The 18265-nt window shown below is 35.0% G+C and overlaps 1 protein-coding gene across 1 annotated transcript; it reads right to left on the bottom strand.

The window, feature by feature from the left end:
- Positions 1 to 1771: 1771 nt before the first annotated feature.
- LOC135685159 (nuclear migration protein nudC) lies at positions 1772 to 14181 on the bottom strand. Its single transcript, XM_065200986.2, has 13 exons — positions 14046 to 14181; positions 12915 to 12992; positions 11187 to 11231; positions 9322 to 9534; positions 7903 to 8001; positions 7145 to 7162; positions 6661 to 6729; positions 5866 to 5925; positions 5508 to 5573; positions 4507 to 4590; positions 2969 to 3037; positions 2652 to 2701; positions 1772 to 2081 (listed from the first exon to the last, which is right to left on the bottom strand). Exons 1-13 carry the CDS (start codon positions 14121 to 14123, stop codon positions 2030 to 2032), a joined length of 981 nt encoding a protein of 326 aa, XP_065057058.2. The 5' UTR covers positions 14124 to 14181; the 3' UTR covers positions 1772 to 2029.
- Positions 14182 to 18265: the final 4084 nt, after the last annotated feature.

Here is an 18265-nt window from a genome sequence, read left to right as displayed (position 1 = left end):
ACCCCCTCATTAGGGTTACATCATGTTGTGTAGTCATTAGTTTATTTTAGGTAACATTTTATGCTTAGTTATGCTTTTCTGGTAATTTTTTGTACATATAAATATACGTACTTAGTTTAGAGAGATTCGGAGAGAGATTCAGAGGGTACAGACGTGAAAGGCTAAACATTAGAATGAAGCTAACCGTATCGCCCAAGAGACTTGCGGCCCAGTTTGTATTTAGGACAGGCAGTGCTTGAGAAAGACTGCGCTGTACCTCGTTAGCTGTAATATATTTTGGGATTTTGCTATTAGAGTTCGCGGAGAACCGTCGTTGATTATGTGAGCAGTTTGATTAAAGTTTAGCCTTGGATTGTTACATGATGGAACCGGGAAGAAAAGTATAGCAAATATGAAACACCGCAATACGCCGAGAATCAACACAAGAAAAGTATAGCCGCTCGCACAAATCGTCATTCTCAAAAGTTTCAGTCTTAGCAGTATACCTCTCAATTTAAACATCCATTTTACATTCGAATAAGCCCCCACCTAAAATCATTGTTGCAAATAAGCCCACCCCCCCCCCCCCTCGAATAAATCCCAATGGGAATTATTCGAGGGAAGCATAATTGCAGAATAATATCTTATTTCAAGAAAGCTCCCACATTATAATAGCTATACAGTATTACTTCCTTTGACTGGAGACCAAAAAGCAAAAATGCGATTTTTGTGATGATAAAACATTAAAATATTTGTTAGATCTTCACACTTTTTGCAATTTTTCAATTTATTTCATTGAGAAAACTATGTCGTTCTTATGTTAATCTTTGAGGAAAATACTAAACTTTTAACTAAGCCCCCCCTCTTCGAATAAGGCCCCTCGAAAAAGCCCCCGTCTAAAAATTCATTTTTGCAAATGAGTCCCCGGGGGCTTATTAGAGGCTTTACGGTAGATGGAGCAATATAAAGATGTAGCCCAAGGATAGGCCACTGGTCAGTTGGATACACTCATTTATAAGAAACCGCCTGTAAGCACCCAGCTGTAAGATCGCCAAAAATCAAGGGCCATACATAGCATTGATCACCCTCAACAATTTTTTTGTGCTCTCAATTTCAAGGAACTGCTCGAAAATCATTCATTCAAAGACGGTGCGGAAATGGTTCTTCCCAAAGATTAGGCACCTCTTTTCTGTTTAATTAACAAAGATAAATAAAAAAGAAGAGCTTCTTGCGACTTATTAAGTGTTCTTCTTCATGTTAGCTCATGTTACGTTGTTGTGTTTTTAAAAAGTAAGCGCGTGGTACTAAAGAAACTTTGAAGAAACTTTTAAGAAGCAAAATAAACGAAAAATTTAAGCAGCTGGGGGCTAATCAGGAACTCAACTTTTTGTTCTCTACTGGAGCAATTCTGGTATTTTTTATCATGACAAACTCACACAGTTTCAAAATGTTTCATTAATTGCGAGTAGTATCTACGTGGTCAGAAGGTCGCTAACTATTTTTTCCACCAAGTTTTAGATGATGCTTTTGATGATGCTGGGTAATCATTCCAGCTATGATGTGATATTCTGATTCCAGTCATGAAACTTTTTCACAATTTTTTAATACCTATATGCGCAACAGAGGTCGAAGGTACTCTAAAATGTTGGGCTACCTTCAGATATTGGCGGTACATTCCAAAGTATTTGACAGTCATTATTTGAATTTTAGTTGTTAATGCACGGACGAAACACCAAGACGAGAGCTTCAAGGCATTGTGGCAGAAACTCGTTTCGAAGATGAAATAACACAATTCACAAAACTTTTCGCTCCAATCTCAAAATTTGGGAGGAAATAGGCCTCACGTTGACCACATTGAAATGTACTACATAAGTTCAATAAGGAGAATCAAAAACAATTTTCTGAAACAATTAATTGTTTATAATCTGATATTACAATGGTTCCTTCTTCAGCAGAAAATTAGAATCCTGCTAGCGATGGATGTTGTACAGATGCCGAAATACAGCATGGGATAGGAAAGGTCTCGAATTTTGCTAACGTGCCTTGTTGATTATGCAAACTTTGCGTTAGAGAAATCCATTTCTGGATGCTGTTCCATAAACCTGAAAAAAATAATCATTAAGTCAGAAAGTTAAGAATGTTAGTACATATTAATGCAAGGTAAAAGATGTGAAAAGCTAAGGTTGCTATTTCAGGGGTTTTGTTGTTTTCACATGAAACGCAATACAATATAATGAAAAAAATTGATTTACAAAAAAAGAAGTAGCTAAATAGATAAAAATCATGGAGTTGAAAGGAACGATTGCGACATTCAGAGGCGATAGAACAGGAGAAATTGAGGGCATTCGACACAGGTAAAAATGGCTTACAGCCACCTGACCCCCAGCGGTTGACCAATTGAATAGCCCAAAGAGAGAAACACTTGTACATTTTCTACCTTTCTGCAAATCGGCGAAACCCTAGAGTGGTTTCACGTGAGTGTCGACTTCCTTTCAAACGTGCGTGCTCTGATCGAGTTACTTTTGGATTCGCTGTACTTATGCATGTCAAATGCCTTCAAATTAGTTTATAAACTAATTTTATATGACCAAAATTAGTATAAATACTTGTTGCACATTCCATATGACCAACGACAAGCAACTCTGGTTATTTGTTTGTAGGGGAACACTTACTTCTTCAACATATCTTGTTTCTTTTGTTCCTCAGATGTAGGTAGACCCATCTACAATGGAAAAAGGTCAAACACAAGTCAAACAATATTAGTTTCAGTTTGGTCATTAGCCTCTGATATAAGCTTTCTTTGCGAGTGTGGAACAATTTTCTAAAGTTTTTTCTGTTAGGAAAAGGTCCATGGGGCCTATGGCAAAAGCCCTAAAAGGGGAAGAAAGGAGAAGGTAATAAGAAAGGGGGAAGCTTAATCCCCCCATCGTCCCCTCCCCACGTATAACCGCTAACGTTCGATTCAAATAGACATAGGTAAATAGCCTGCCTCTTTTTGCCGTTGGTCATACATCATCTTCTCAACCATACTTCGTGTTTCACCGTCCAAATCCGACAACTAAAATGAATTTAATGAAATTTTTCATTCAAATATTTATACAACCTAAAATGACCAATTCAATCTTGAAAATAATCTAATCTTGTCTTCGATGTTCAATCTAATCTTGAAAATATGAAGAGCTTAGTTGGATTTTAGTAACCTTCCTCTGACCTGGAGATGACATGTTGTATATATTGCAAGGACAGATAAAGTTTTTACCAGCATAAGGAGGAGGCCCAGGGAGCAAGACGAGACCAAGGTGCTTTGAGGAGGAATCTTGATATTTGATTATTCAGAATATTTATGATCTAGTTGAATAAGTCCTTATAAGCTTTCAGTCTCATTCATACGTTCTGGAACATGTGTTTCTTAGCCTTTGCTCCAGACCCCTGACTTGAAAAAAGAGTTTTAAGTAAGTCGTCTTGAACAAAGGCTAGTGTTTCTAAGCAACGATATTATGCGGAAAGCATGTTTATCAGGTCGGTTTTATTAGTTAAGGCATCCAGATGAGGAAAGTACGGCTTTCATTGACAATTTGACTATCTTTTATACAACACGTTCAGCATGTTTGTAAGATGGATTAAACTCGGATTAAACACAAAACACAATCCTTTCGGATTAAAGTATACAAACATAATAATCGTTACAATGTCATCTTCTAAGAATAATATCATTTGTTTTTGATTTAAAGTTGAAAATTAATCACAGCAAATCTGCATAAAGCTAATTTAAATGATTCGCTATTAGACCAGAAGTCAGCTGAGACCAGAGATAAGTCCACAAACCAGGCGACATTCGATTGCGACTCATGCACAATTTGGGTCCATTCGATAAACATCGCGTAGATATATACAGATTAAACACTGCAATGAAAATCTTGAACACTCTTATGCCGCTCCCAGTTCTAATAAAATACATGAATCTTGAAAATAAAATTCGGGAAGGAATGTCTTTGTGTTGCATTTAAGTGCTAGAAATTCGTCTTACCGATTTACTTTGCATTAATGAATCGGAGTTTGAATTTCCATTCAAAAAAGCCAAAGTTTAAAGAAAAAGATAGAATGAGTCGGGAGCTATTTTTGTTAGCTAATTTCTGCTTCAACATAAAGGAAATAATTCATGTTCGATTAAATGTAATTCCTAATTTTGAACCTACAATGTTTAGTCTTGCTTTCATATCTTACATTTCCTCTCTCGGATAACTTGATCCCATCCCCCTCTCTCCCGAGATATACTGTTAGTTCGTTCGGAAATTTTTACTATAAAGTTATCTAAATTCACATGCCATTTAACTTACAAAGTTAAAACAACATGCATTACACAAGCTACAAAATTACAATACAATGAAACTCAAAATTAACAACGTTAAACATTAAGGGGAATTTGTATACAGGGAATTTCTTGAAGAGGTTGCTCTCTAAATAGGTAGATTAATTTACTTGCTATATAGTTTAAAATGCAATCGAATGAAAGCGGGATAAACAAACCTTGGAGTTCTCTGGTTGCACTTTTTTAGTATTGATCTCTGGATCAGTCATAACAACTTTGTCCCACCATTCCATCTTGTTTATCTTAAGATGAATTAATCCAATTATAGGAAATATTGATCAAACACAAAGACGTTTTTGTATTTGAAAAATCAAAGAAAAAGATCAACACAAATCGAGGATTAAGCAGCACAAATCGAGGTATTTTCTTAAGTTGTATTTCTTAACTGTCTAAATAAAAGATTAAAGTAATCAGTATTTGATAGCGATGCTGATAGGCAGCTTCTTTTTAATGACTCTAAATTGCTAAGCGGAATAGGATTTGTGAAAATATACTAGAAGAAATCGCAGCGAGTGACACGAGGGCTGAATATTACGGTGACTGGTGAGCTCCGTTGGTAGAGCAACGACCTGCAGTGTCCCTGGTCACGGGTTCGAGTCCTGCCCATGTCACACCACTCTCTTATATTTCTCTCAGTACAGTTCTAACATCCACTCACTGCAGACCGTGCTATCAATAACGTAAATAACATCATCAATCTCGGGCGGTCTTTAATTGATTAGCTTGTTGTTTCGGTAGCATAGAAAAACTGCATCTCCCTCAAAACAAACTATCTCATGTAGATTGTAAGCTTAAGCACTAAACCTAAACATCTATCTAAATCCCCTCCGTACTATACGATTCTACTTGTTCAAAAACCTATACCTTATATAATAAAGGTAGTCGATGGATACTTAAGTGGCTTAATCGATCTGTCCATCGATATTAGCCAATCAGTAAGCGCTTGAGTGGTAACACGCTCATTGATTGGTCAATTGTTAATAGGCCACTTATTGATTGGCAGATGGCTTAAGCCAGTTAAGTTTTGTCGACGGCCTTTAATGTTATGGAAGCTGAGCTTCTCTGTCATTTTTCAGCTGCACGTGAGTGATAAGATTATGATAGTGGCAAGTAAAACTAATTTTTATAAAAACACCAGTTACAACAACAAAATCATTACCTTTTCAAGTGTGATGTGTATAATCTTTCCATCTTCGAGCACCCAAACACTGTCTTCCTGCTTGACCTGTTTTAAATCGAATAGGGTTAAAGAGAGCCACGCTACATTTTATGACATTATATTTTGTGATGAACTATCATATTTTAGTCTATATTTTGGTCAGGAACTGTTATATTTAGGGTTATCAGGGTCTTGTAACGGTAGATTAAAGGTTTTCTAAAAATAATTGTTAAGCAAATTAAAAACTTGTAACTTTGCATTGCAAATATTTTCTCAGCCTACCGAATATATTCAAAGACGTTAAAAAGTTCAGGCACACCAAAGCAAAATTTAAATCAAAACTCAAAATCATTTTGACCTTTTTGAAGAGTTCCCCATCCATTATTGCCTCGTGTCCTTTCAATCCAACTTTTATACCCTGAAGGAGGCAATAACAAAAGTGAAGCATGAAAAAAATGAAACGGAAAGGACATTTTTCCTATGGAATCTACAAATTGGTACTAGGAACCTAAGATTTATACATGACAATGATTCCCAGCAAGGAGTGTTTCCCGAATTCGTTTTATCCGAAAAAATCGAATTTTGTAAATCTCTGTATAGAAATTAAATCAGATCAAAAAACATTTGGAAAACACTTACATAAAAAGATAGCATAATTTGATTTGTACTCTGTTTGAGTGTCAGTTAATAGTGGCAGGCCAATCTGGTTTTCATTCGTTACCGAAAAATTCGTTCGATTATTTTATCTACTAGTGTGTTCCTTCTTAGACCAAAAATGACTTTAAGCGTATTCATCGCTTTTAAGAGTAACGTTGCTATGATTTGTATGTTTGTACCCAATATATTTGTCGAGTTTCAAGTTTGTCGAGTTCTCTTTTGAAAGCAACGAACCTCAAACTGAAGCTAACGTTGCAAGAAAAGTTAAAATTAAATATTGTGAAATATTAGCTAGCTCAACCTCGCTTCCTAAGCAAGTAAAATGAAAACAAAAGCACTATTGAATGCATTCTAACACGAAAGGATGCAAAAATCGGAAGCTAGAGAGGGCCTTAGGTTATTTTGATGGTCAGGCGAGACAATACTTCATATAAATCAGGAAGAATCGTCACGATTTGCTCACGTGACTTATATCCAGACAAAAAATGCAACTCACCTTTTGCTTGATGTCAACTATACAATCTCTAGATTTCACTCTGAAGTCAACTTTTAGCGGCACATAAATCTGTGGAAGAGATTGAACCAAATGACAAGGCAAAATATTTTCAAGACCAGTTTAAAAAAAGAAAATAAATAAATAATATTTGTCAATCATTGTTGCAAGGATGGACTACTTTTTCACTAACTTTTCAAGACATGGATAAGCGCTTTTGCTTCAAAACCAAGCCAATCATACTAAAACAGCTTTATCCATAACAGAGGCCCGACAAGTAAAATGAGAAAGAAAATGTATTATTAAAAGAGTATACTTGTACTTAGCTATAAATCAAAAACTAACAAGAAATATATGTAGATATCTAGATGAAAGCTAGAAATATTTACTAGAGACATGGCTCAAAAAGGATAAGGAAGCTTCGATCAAGTTACTTACGATCGTCTTTGAAAATAATTACAATATATATCTGTATACATATACTTACATCGACTTCGCCAAGTGTCTGTGAAAAGAGGGTTTATAAAATTATGAAAGGTCCACTCAGAAGAAATAGCATTTGCGTTAGAGATATAGAACAATAAATCTAGATTGTTTCTCTGCAGTGAGAGAAAAAGGGACTTTTCCATTCCACGATATGTTACCATCATTGCAATGAATTCATAACACGAAAGTTAAAAGGTGAAGATGAACGAACAACAGAGATGGAATTTAAACAACATATGGGGTGACAAAACAGGTACTTTGAAAACCAACTAACGATTTATCTATATAAAGCGTTCGAAGAGTGTTGGTAAGGTATTTGATAGTAAAGTTAAGACGCTATGACAACGTTTTGTCATAGGAACGTGACATTAGAAAGAAAATTACGACAATGATATTTTATCTAGCTCAGTGCTACATAGCAGCTACACACTCGCGAAAATTGAAAGCCTATCTACAAATATTAGCTGATTAAAAATTAGCTAAAATAATAAAAAGGTGATGAAATCACAAAGTTATTGAAAATTATAACGTTAATTATCCTTGTTAAAGATTGACTATTTCGCTTCTTCTCCCAGTTTCTCTACACCTGACGACTGAACTGTTGTAAGTCTGTGCATAATCGTGTTTGGGCAGGTAGCTTGTTATTTAACTAAAATGCTTTGATTATATAGATTAAACTGCATATAGAATATATATCGTAGAGTACGAGCAAATGGTGTCCAGGTAAGGTATGATATCTATTGACATTTTGATGATTACCTGAATCCAACGATAGTTTGGTAAATCAGCACCATTCCCTTCATTTGGTTTCAGTTTTCCTTTAGAATCTTCATCCTCTTCATCGTCGTCTTTTATATCCTAAAAGAAAATACAATCATCCATTTTCATTAGTCAGCCATGCTTGCGAATGTGCTGAAGGTCTGTAGCTAAAGCCCTAACAATGGTAGGAAGAGAAATAATATGAAGAGAGGGAGGTGAAAACAATTTTTTTGATTATAAATTGAAGGTATGGAAAATGGGAATTAGTAGTACGAAGAAAGCTCTTACTGGTGATGGAAAGTTTTATTTCATTCAAAAGAAGACCTCGATATGAAGTTCCGTTTGTAAGATATTTGAAACCTCCAATTGAAGATAATGAAGTTATTTTATGAAGAAGAATTATCATTTTTATACAGTTTCAATCATAATCTATAGCCACATTCTCCCTTCATTTTTGATATTCATTCTGTTGTTTCGTTCGTTACTAATTTCATAAATTCGTAACTTTATAACTTTCATGAGCTCCAATTTTCACTTCATTTCAAACAATAAAACGCAGTGTCTTATCTATTTCTGGAGTATCTTTTTTTTATTTATTTTAAAGTAATATAATCTACTTCATTAATTGATGCAAAGATTTTGATTTTGACGACAATGAAGAGACATCGATAAAAGTAAATAATTATATCCATCAAATCATCCGTCGTATCTTTACACATAACCATCACAGGTAATCTTACTGAAAGATCGATTTTTTGACGAAGATATATATTCTGGAACACCTTCCATTTAGCTACCTACTCCAGTGGGTTCCTTAAGAACATTTGGAAATAATTTGTCCAAAGGATGAACCTCAAGAATTGATGGCAGTGTTTCTCAATTATTGAAGCACATCACTTCAAATAGCATCGGTGGACAGACTTTCAAATAAAAGTTTGTCCTTTCTCCTAATTTTGTGCAACAACAATTTTTTTCCGAAAAGCAATAACTTCTTTTCTCCAACTTTAATTTACACTGTGGCTTTTATTGACCTTCACCTTCCGACGTACAATTTCTGTAAAGCCTTGGTCAAACGCACCGAAAACGTCACCAAACATTGAAAATAGAAAAAAGTTAAAACTTTTGAATGGTCCATTAAAGGGTGGTGATATTTACCGAAATTTACCGGATGTAAATATTCGCTTACCTTTTACCTTTTCTCCATTATTCGACGTGCCAGAGAATGTCAGGGTTTTGAACTGAAAATATCTTAGCTTTAGGTGCAAAATTAGGTAATAGCTGCTCTGTTTCAGCTTCTCTATCTCATTTTAAAATTTTGGGTATTTACACTATCAGATCATAATTGTTAAAGAAAGCAGCATCATAGCATTAGCATAGCATCCATAAAAAATGAATTCCAAACAGTTTATGAGAACATACCACCAATGGCGTGTCAGATTTCCCTTTATCATTTAACTCTTCAATTTTAGATTCTGCTTTCTTCTTTTTATCAATTTCAGTTTGAATCTTCTTCGCTTCGTCATCAGTAATTTCTTCGATTTTAGGACCTGCGTCTTTTCTTTCTTTTTCTTGTCTTCTGAGTTCTTCACGTTTCCTCATTTCCTGTTTTTCTCTTTCGTTTTCTTCTTTTTTCTTAAAGAGATCAAACATTCAGACATCACGACAAAGCATGCTATAATCAATAATTTGAAAACATTCCTGTGCTACAATACACCAGCAAAAATAATGTACCTTCAAGAACATAAAATCGTAAGTAACACTGTTAGTGTTGTGTAGAATTAGACTTTTTTATTTGCTTAACTTTTCATTTATTAACACCTAGCTCCATAATGGCCCGAAATTCTCTAGAAGAAGATTACAATTTTCTTTGCTTAAAACGGTAGCAACGTCTTTGAATTCTTTCTTTCAATGGCTAAACCATCCTTCAATTATTTTAATGACCATTAATTTTCTTTATTTCATTTTCGTTTAAGCTCCCCTTCATCTCTTTCGCACAGGCCAAGCGGTGTAATGTTTGGTGCAATAACTGTTTCAAAGATTGGCACCTAAAACCTCTGATTGACAACAATGTAGGCCCTCGTGAAGCATTTGCCTTTTGCTGGGGAGAAAAACTACAGAATGTTTTTTAAATGAGGCAACTCCCTGTCTTGGAGTAAAAGATAATTTGCAGTTCTATGCACAAGGGCCATGCCATTCGAATCTAAGACACTGGGTTGTCTCACTTATTTAAAGGTCTTCTTTTGTTCAAGTCCCCAACAGCCAGATTCTCTTTATACGAATTGGAGCAGCACATCGATGCAATAAAACCTGATATTCTGCATCATTAATTAGTTCTTTGAGATATGGCAAGAAGTGCTGCTCAAACACAAGAAGGAGGAAAAAGAACCAAGCCAAAGTTGAAAAACTAAGTAGCTTTAAAGACAAAAGAAAAAGAGTTCAAAGGCATGATGACCTTTCACATTGTTTATTTTTTATTTTTTTTTACTTCAAGTTTTTTGATAGAATATAAAGTGGGAAAATTTTCACAGAGCTGGAATTCCATGCAGGTTTGATAAAACAAATTTTGCACAAAGTGTGGCATGGTTTGGCCACATTTGGTCGTTATGCAGTATAAAGTTGAAAAATCATGTTGAAAGATAAAGCCTTTCTAAGCAAACACAGAGCAGCATTTCACAACAAGTGATGCAAGCTGTAGTAACCTGTGTAGGAAAACGATGTTTGCAATAATTTTGTTGTACTGATCTTGCATCGTCTGGCAGGAAAAGTATTAAGCAATAATATAAAATTTCAGAAGGTATTGGTCATCAAACATTTGACCTTGGATTATCACAAAGGTTGTGCAAGATTATAAATCCAAATACATAAGCTAAGTTAAAATGACTCTGGTATAATGGATTTTGATCAAAATTCATATCAATTAAATATTTATCAGTTCCAAAGCAGCTTCTGTCTTCACTGGTGTACACGATCTTATCAACGTGCATATCAATGAACTTAATTCATATTGAACAAAAATATTGTTTGAATGAGCTGTGTTTCCATTCATAAGATGACGATGACACTGTAAGAGCTAGTGACTGGCTTAACAACATTATTTCTCTAGCTCTCTCTTTGCGAAAATCAAGAAAATTTTAATTTATGGCACAATGGATTCAATGTTGGGCAAATGTTGGGTTAAATTTGGAAGTTTGTATATGAGGCACAATACTAAAGCAACTGCAAAAATATGGGAAATTGAAAAATATATAAATATGTTGACTTTAAATAAAAAAGCAAAGCCATACCTTCAAGGCCTTCTTTTCATATTCTTTGAATACATTCACAACTAGCTAAAAAGCAAATCATAACATACAAATTTATGAAATTTCTAAGGAATAAATATCTTTTGCTGCATATTAAAATTTGGAAAAGTCTGGAGACATCTTACTAATGTCATATAATAAGAATATATGTGTTTTCATTTTCATTTTGAGAACAAAAAGCCACTGACCATGATTCACCATGCTCTCAGAATTACTAAACAATAGATTCCTACTTCAGGGCACCTTCATACAACAACTAACACACAGTTTCAAGACAACTGAGATTTTGTTAAGATGAACTCAGAGATATTATTTGTGCTTGGGTGTCTAAAAATGTTTATATCCCTGGCTGCTGTTAGAGGATAGTCTAAAAGTCTTGGTCGGAAAATGTTTACTGCTGCAATGGGCCTAATGGTGGAGGCCCCTTTTTTCCCATAGTATCAGGTTTTTTTTGGTTGGTTCTAAACTATGAACTGAAGCCTAATGCCATCATGAAAACAATTCAAATTTAGATGACCATGTTGTTTACAATGCTGTTGTCATTCCTTTTTCATTGAACCAGTGCAAAACTTTTCAAACTTTGCTGTATAAAAGAATCCTCAAAAGGCCATATTGCCGTTGAGAATGAAATATAGAACCCAGGAAGCAGCTCAGTGAGAGTTTTGACTAGCATAATCGAGTGGAACAACTAGAATTTCTAGACAGAGTGCTGTATCTGTGAACTGTTGAATAAAAAGGAGCTACAGTAAGATGGGATTCTTAGCACATTTTTCATCAAAAAATTCATGAAAAATTGTTGGCTTAAATATACATTGACAAAAACTGTTTATACCACCATAGTTTGCTTAAAAAAGATTTTGTAAATGGAAGTTTGATTATGCTGTTGGAAAAAAGTTTTAATATTGAAGCTGGTGTACCAGCAACCCTGTTATATGCTTAATATTTTCTGCCTAAAACGTAACACAAAAAGGCTTCCATTGGTGTAGCAACAGGGACATCAAGGAGACTAACCTGAACAACTGTCACACTACATCACATAGGAAAAGTATGAACTATAACAGTAAATATACCAAATGTAGACATATTGATAAGGGGTCTGCATATATGCGTAACAGATCTCATTTTCTGGCCATGAAACTATTTTTGTCTTGAAGCATATTCATCAAATAAGCAGCTGCAGCAGCAGGTTTTCAAAATATTTCTATTAGAAGTTACTGCCAGATGACTGATCTCTATCTGCTGCCTTTGACTGAATACAAAAAGCAAACAGGAGTTACCATAAATTCTTGAATTAGCCCCTGGGGGCTTATTTACTTTTGATATTTTTGGATGGGGGCTTATTTGAGGGGAGGGGGGGGTTATAAAATTATTGTAGAGATTGAGAGCACATTATTAAAAGACCTTGTTTGTTTTAGTAGGAAATTCTTTATGAGCATTTAATTAATTACTACCAGAAGTATGCATTTGTTGTGGTAATTCAATAAAACGCCATAGCCGACCTCAGATGGCAAAAATCATCAAATGGAGGGGTCCAAGTCGAGAATTTACAGTAGCAGTGGGGGCTTATTTGAAGGAGGCTTATTGAAAATTTGTAGTTCTAGGGTGAGGACTTATTCGAGGGGGGGGCTCTTTTGAGGGGGGCCAATTAGAGGATTTACGGTATATGGATGAATAACAAATAACAAGAAGAAATAATAGACTGTCTCATACCTTTTCTGCAGAGCCTTTTTCAGCTCCTGTGTAAAAATCAGTTTTTCTTGCCAAAAAACCAAAAAATGTATGCAGCAGCTAGAACATAAAAACCATAAATAAGAAACTGGCAGAAATGAGAAGCTGGAGGGATAGGAAAGTTGTACCATGACAGATCCTATGTTATTATCTCTCAAACTCTGTTCTATTTTTTCATAACTGAGCACTGAAAGAAAAGCCACTATATCAGCAGCCTTTGATATGGATATCATTCTGACAACCCTAAGTTCCTTTTGTGTATTAAAGGCTCTTCAGCAACTGGCATGCTTGGTCAATATATTTTTGAAACCAGCCATAAATCAATTACATAAAAATACAAAATATTCCCCCTCCCATAAAACTTCTAAAGCTTGGGTACAACACAAGATAATCATACTGCTTTAAAATATCATTGTTTCATTTCAAGTGATGGTAGAAAGCTAAAAAAAATTCATGATTCTTTTAAATGTGATACTCCTGTCCTGTCTTAGACCTTGCTTGCACATATTAGATACCAGACCAACATGGGCTGACACTAGAATGATATCTTTGATTGGAGCAAATCTGTTTACATGACACTGCTACTCAAAATCTGGTAGAGAGAAAATCATATAGCCAAATCTTTGCTTTAGTAATAATGTTTAAACTCCTTTGAAAATTATTACAGTTCTAATTTTTGCTGTTTCAATGATAATTTACCTGGGAAAATCTCAAATTTTCTATAAGGCAGAAACTACAACTTCCTTATATTTGATTAACCATCAATTTTTACATAACTGATTTTAACACTGAAGATTGATTTCAATCTAATAGTTTTTTATGCATTTTTTTCAGCAAACAAAAAAAATACAAGGAAATGTGTTAAAATTTTTTAGAAATGTGTAAACCAACGATGCAACCAACAGCAGCATTTAAATGTTAAATACTGCCAGTCTTCCTTTTAGACATGAAGGTGTGGAGTGTTTTCCCTGACCACGAACAAATTATTGTCACTACTGCTAATTAATCACAAAACGTTTGAGTTTGTGCAAACTTCTGTGCTAGTTTTACTAGCTTAGCTATACTGAAAAAGTTGGGTCTCGACAAAAAAAAGTGGAATTCGAGAGTAAGCACCTGTTGTATACCCCCTTCGTGTTGCTGTGCCATGGCTAGCAGCATTCCATCAAATGATTCTTCCTTAGAGCTCGCCATTATCCTGCTTATACACAAATCCTTGCCTCTACAACTCTTGGAAGTCTCCTTGGAAAGGATGCCGTTATAGAAAAGCCTCGTTTAAGATTGTTGCCTCTCTTTCGGTCAGTTTCTGAGAATCACAACAGTGAATTTAGTGAAGGAACCACTGATCTTTCTTTGGAACAGAAAATGTAAAAGCTAAAGTAAAAGTAAAAGATTAGAAGCCTTATCAAGAATGCATCCACCTGAATTTGTGAAATATGGAGGGGGATGTAACCTATCATTTTACCGATAACCGAACTATCTACTGGGTGTGCCAATAGGCGTGGTTATACGAAAGGCTGAAAAGAAAAATATGGGCATTAGATGTTACAGTATACTTTAAAAAGTCTTTTTTCCATGCACTCTTCCGCAATATGACGCTAAATGTGTGCGTGTAAAAATTACAAACAAGGGAAGTTAAAAAGTCTGCACAACTACACTGATAATCTTGAATTCACAATACTAGAATAATTTTCATTCTGTTGTTAAACGGGGCTTTCGGTCAACAAATCATTTGCCAACTATTGAGTTCACTCAAATATTCTAAAATGTAAAATGAAATTTTGAGCCAAAAGAAGAAATGAAGACATTAAGCAACGCCGATTTCTGGCAAATAAAATGATCCTTCAAATTCCTATTCCACTTGATTTCGCACGTTTAAGCAATTTTAAGCATCGCTTTAAACATATCAAGGCTGAAATTGATTCTCTTGGCTAACATATCAAATTATAGTTAATACTATAAAATATGATACAGCAAGTCTTTCGCAAAAATTGTCTGTCCTAGCTAAGCAATATAACCTAGACTGCAGGAGTTTTGCAAGCCTCTTGGCTAAAATGGTTAACATCATTTCGAACTCCTAGCCTTGAATCTTGCCAACTTGAATCTCCTTCAATTTTAAATTGCATTTTTAAATAAAGGACATGCTTAATAGTGCGAAAAGCTGTAGCAAAGGGCTATACTCAAAAATAGCCTTGTATAGCTAAAACTTGCATTCTTTGACTGCACGCGAAGAATATCACCATCGCGCACTGTACTTCAAATGACAAAATCTAAGTTGTACACGAAACAAAAGGGAATGAAAATAATTTCCCTAAAAACCACATATCATTGGTTATATTGTAGTATAGTTGACATTGATCATATTGTAGTATAGTTGACTTTGGTCATAATGTAGTATTAAAGAAAACAAATAATATTCTCTTAGTCTTCTTTCAGATATTACCCAAGTTCTTCTTTCACCTTTCTTCCACTTCTTCTCCCGCTCCTTCTTCAAATTCTTTTCCGCTCTTCGTTTAGATACTATCCTGTATTGGCAAGAAACCAGCTGTTTACGTTGGCTGTTTACATCCCTAAAAACGTTCTCGCTCATCCTTCATGCAGTCTTTCCATCACAGCTACTGACGAGGCATTTTCCTAACTCTTCGATCAAAAGCTTGTTTGGTGCACTGCATACCACCTGAGAATCCATACCACGTTTTTCTTTAGCTTTACATGTTAGTGACACCTAGTCTAGCACGAATGCCTTAAACGGAGCATCCATTTCAACATCTTTTATGGCTCTCCCTCTTTAGACATAATGTACGGTTTTGTTTGACGACCCCTCAATATATAGCCATTCACTGCATATTAAAGCAACACATATACAATATCTTGGTATGAATTTGGAACCTAGCACTTCGTCAGCAGTATCAATCTTCGTAAGCTTTCAACATTCAGTAAATGCGGTTAATGAAGATTTGAGACCCATTCAGTCGATTATATGTAAACAGGGTTCTTGCAAAATTACTCACATTGTGAACTTTTTGCTTCATGCTTTCCACTGCATGGCGCTAATCCAAGCCTCTCCTTTTTCATTCTTGACCCGCGTATCTAGTTATGATAGGGATAAATCAAGAAATATGTATCTTTTGCTCAATTATCAGCCTGGCGTTACTTTTTTTCAATATAATTTCAGCCTCAGATCATTCTTATTTTGTTTCCTATTTTTGTATTCGAACTTAAGGTAAAAATTGGTTGAGAGTACAATCTGAGGATTCTATGACAATCAATGGTTCGACTGATCCATTTACAAAATTAACTTCTTTAACCAAAAACTTGAAGTATACAAGGCTACCTTCACAGCTAGCAGTATCGGTATATTAAAAAAATTGATATCGACGATGTTGAACTTGATATCTATTTTGCTATCATTTTCTGTTTTACAGTTGCTATAATTTTTCACTTGTCACTGGTAATTCATTTCTTGAGTTTTGTTGTATCTCAATTCCCTGACTGCCTTGTTTCTTATATTGTTCTTATTTTTTGAGCAAATCTCAGTCTGGTAGTCGGTTGTTCTTATAATAAAACCAACATGTAGTGAGATTTCCAGATGTATTGAAAATGAAACACCTCCAAAATAAAGATGTAAATAATTACGATAAGGATGACGAAGCCAGCTTCTTCTCATCCAGTTTTATCCTCTTAAGTACGAGGCAGTGTCAAAATCATTGCACAAAGCTGCCGGATATCGTGCCAGCAAAAACATTTCCAGCAGTTCTAGATGATTAATGGCGTTGTTTGAACAAATGGCCTTTATGATCCAAACGCAGGACGAAGGAAATCAAGGCAAATGTCATTTTGAGCGCACAACAGAATCACAAATTTTGATTAATTTGCAGCGTAGGAAAAAATGTTTACAGCTGTAATTCATTTGCCTTTCTTACAAGAAAGATAATCTTATCGGGCTTTCTTAATTTGGTTTCTACCAATATGACAAGACATTAATCACCAAATATTTATTCTCTGATTTTAACTTAGAAGCTCAAAAAGAGAAACTTTTGTTTAAGATTCGGGAGTCGAGTTTTTAATTTCCTTAACTAAATAGATCTACAAACCTTGGCAATTTCAACCTTAAACTCTTTAATTTAACAACTGAACGTCAAACACAAAAGCTATTTCAAATTCTTCCGCGTCAAACATCTCTTGTGAGTATGCTTCAGTTTGAATAAGAGTTTTGACCCAAATTCAAAGATGAACTTTTCATCCGCAAAAGGAGATATTATATACTATATTACCCTGGGTTTCAGAGCCATATACATTCGAGCGCGGAGAAAGAAGATAGGAGCGGAGAAGCAGGAAAGCGTCTTTCTGAGAAGGATGAAGTTTTCCGCTTCTCCGCTTGGTTTTCTATTTACACGCTCGAAATTTTGTGGCTCTGGTACCCAGGGTACTACTATATCTACTTTAATAAATGGGGATATATCCTGTCTTTTGTATTCCCGCAACCTCCCTAAAGCAAAATAATCTTGGAGAAATCTACCGCCCCTTTTATACGCAGATGGTTGACACTTTCTCTATAGGGCTTTTTCACATCTAAAACAGCTGTCTTAGGAGCGCACGTGCTTTTTCTGCCGTAAGTACTATATTGCAATGTCTTGAGTAGTTATTGTTAACGACAGTTTGTGAAGACAATGAAAATCTCACTTATTAAAGAGAACGAGTAGCAATTTTGCTTTACCGTTATGGTTTCAAATTCGTCTACAAAAGTATAGCACTAGCTGGCCTAGGAAATAGAATTTGAACAGCAGTGGATGATTTTCCTGGGCATGTTTATCGCCCAAGAAAATAATTTTTTTTGTGAAGAAACCAAATTCAGATATACACTTATATTGTAAAACAACGACCTTGTTTAATGTGTTACTATAAACATATGTATGGCAAAACAGAGATATGCGCTGAATGGCGTAATATTTTCACCAGCTGCATTCTTAAATGTCTTTCAAGATAGCTTGTAGCCTCCTTTATAGCAATGACGTAATAACATTCATATAAAATTCAAACATAAATCTGTCTTTGAATGGGAGGCAGCTGAAGTTTTTCATTAGCTGTCGCTTAGATCTGCTGCTCCTTCTCATCGGCAATATCTTGCAGATCTCTCTTCATTTTATCTTTTTATCCCTTCCCGAATCTCTTGTTTCCCTTGACCATGTTAAAAATACTTCCATTAATATCATTGCCGGGTGATCATCTTTCGCTCCTTTGCTCCTGACATTTCTATTTGCTGCTAATTCCCAATGTTTTAATGTATCTTTCAATACCGCAAAAGTCACTCCTTCTTTCTATCTTAGAGTTCTCAT

Source organism: Rhopilema esculentum, chromosome 15, assembly GCF_057945365.1.
Source record: "Rhopilema esculentum isolate cy_ngs chromosome 15, ASM5794536v1, whole genome shotgun sequence".
In the NCBI taxonomy this organism is placed as follows: Eukaryota; Metazoa; Cnidaria; class Scyphozoa; order Rhizostomeae; family Rhizostomatidae; genus Rhopilema; species Rhopilema esculentum.
This window is presented reverse-complemented; position numbering and strand designations above follow the sequence as displayed.

Coding starts and splice junctions, on each gene's coding strand:
- LOC135685159 (XM_065200986.2), bottom strand. CDS start 14,123: ATGGCGAGCTCTAAGGAAGAATCATTTGATGGAATGCTGCTAGCCATG. Junction 12,993..14,045: donor ACGAAGGGGGTATACAACAG/GTGCTTACTCTC, acceptor TTTATGTTCTAG/CTGCTGCATACATTTTTTGG. Junction 11,232..12,914: donor AAAAAGGCTCTGCAGAAAAG/GTATGAGACAGT, acceptor TTTGCTTTTTAG/CTAGTTGTGAATGTATTCAA.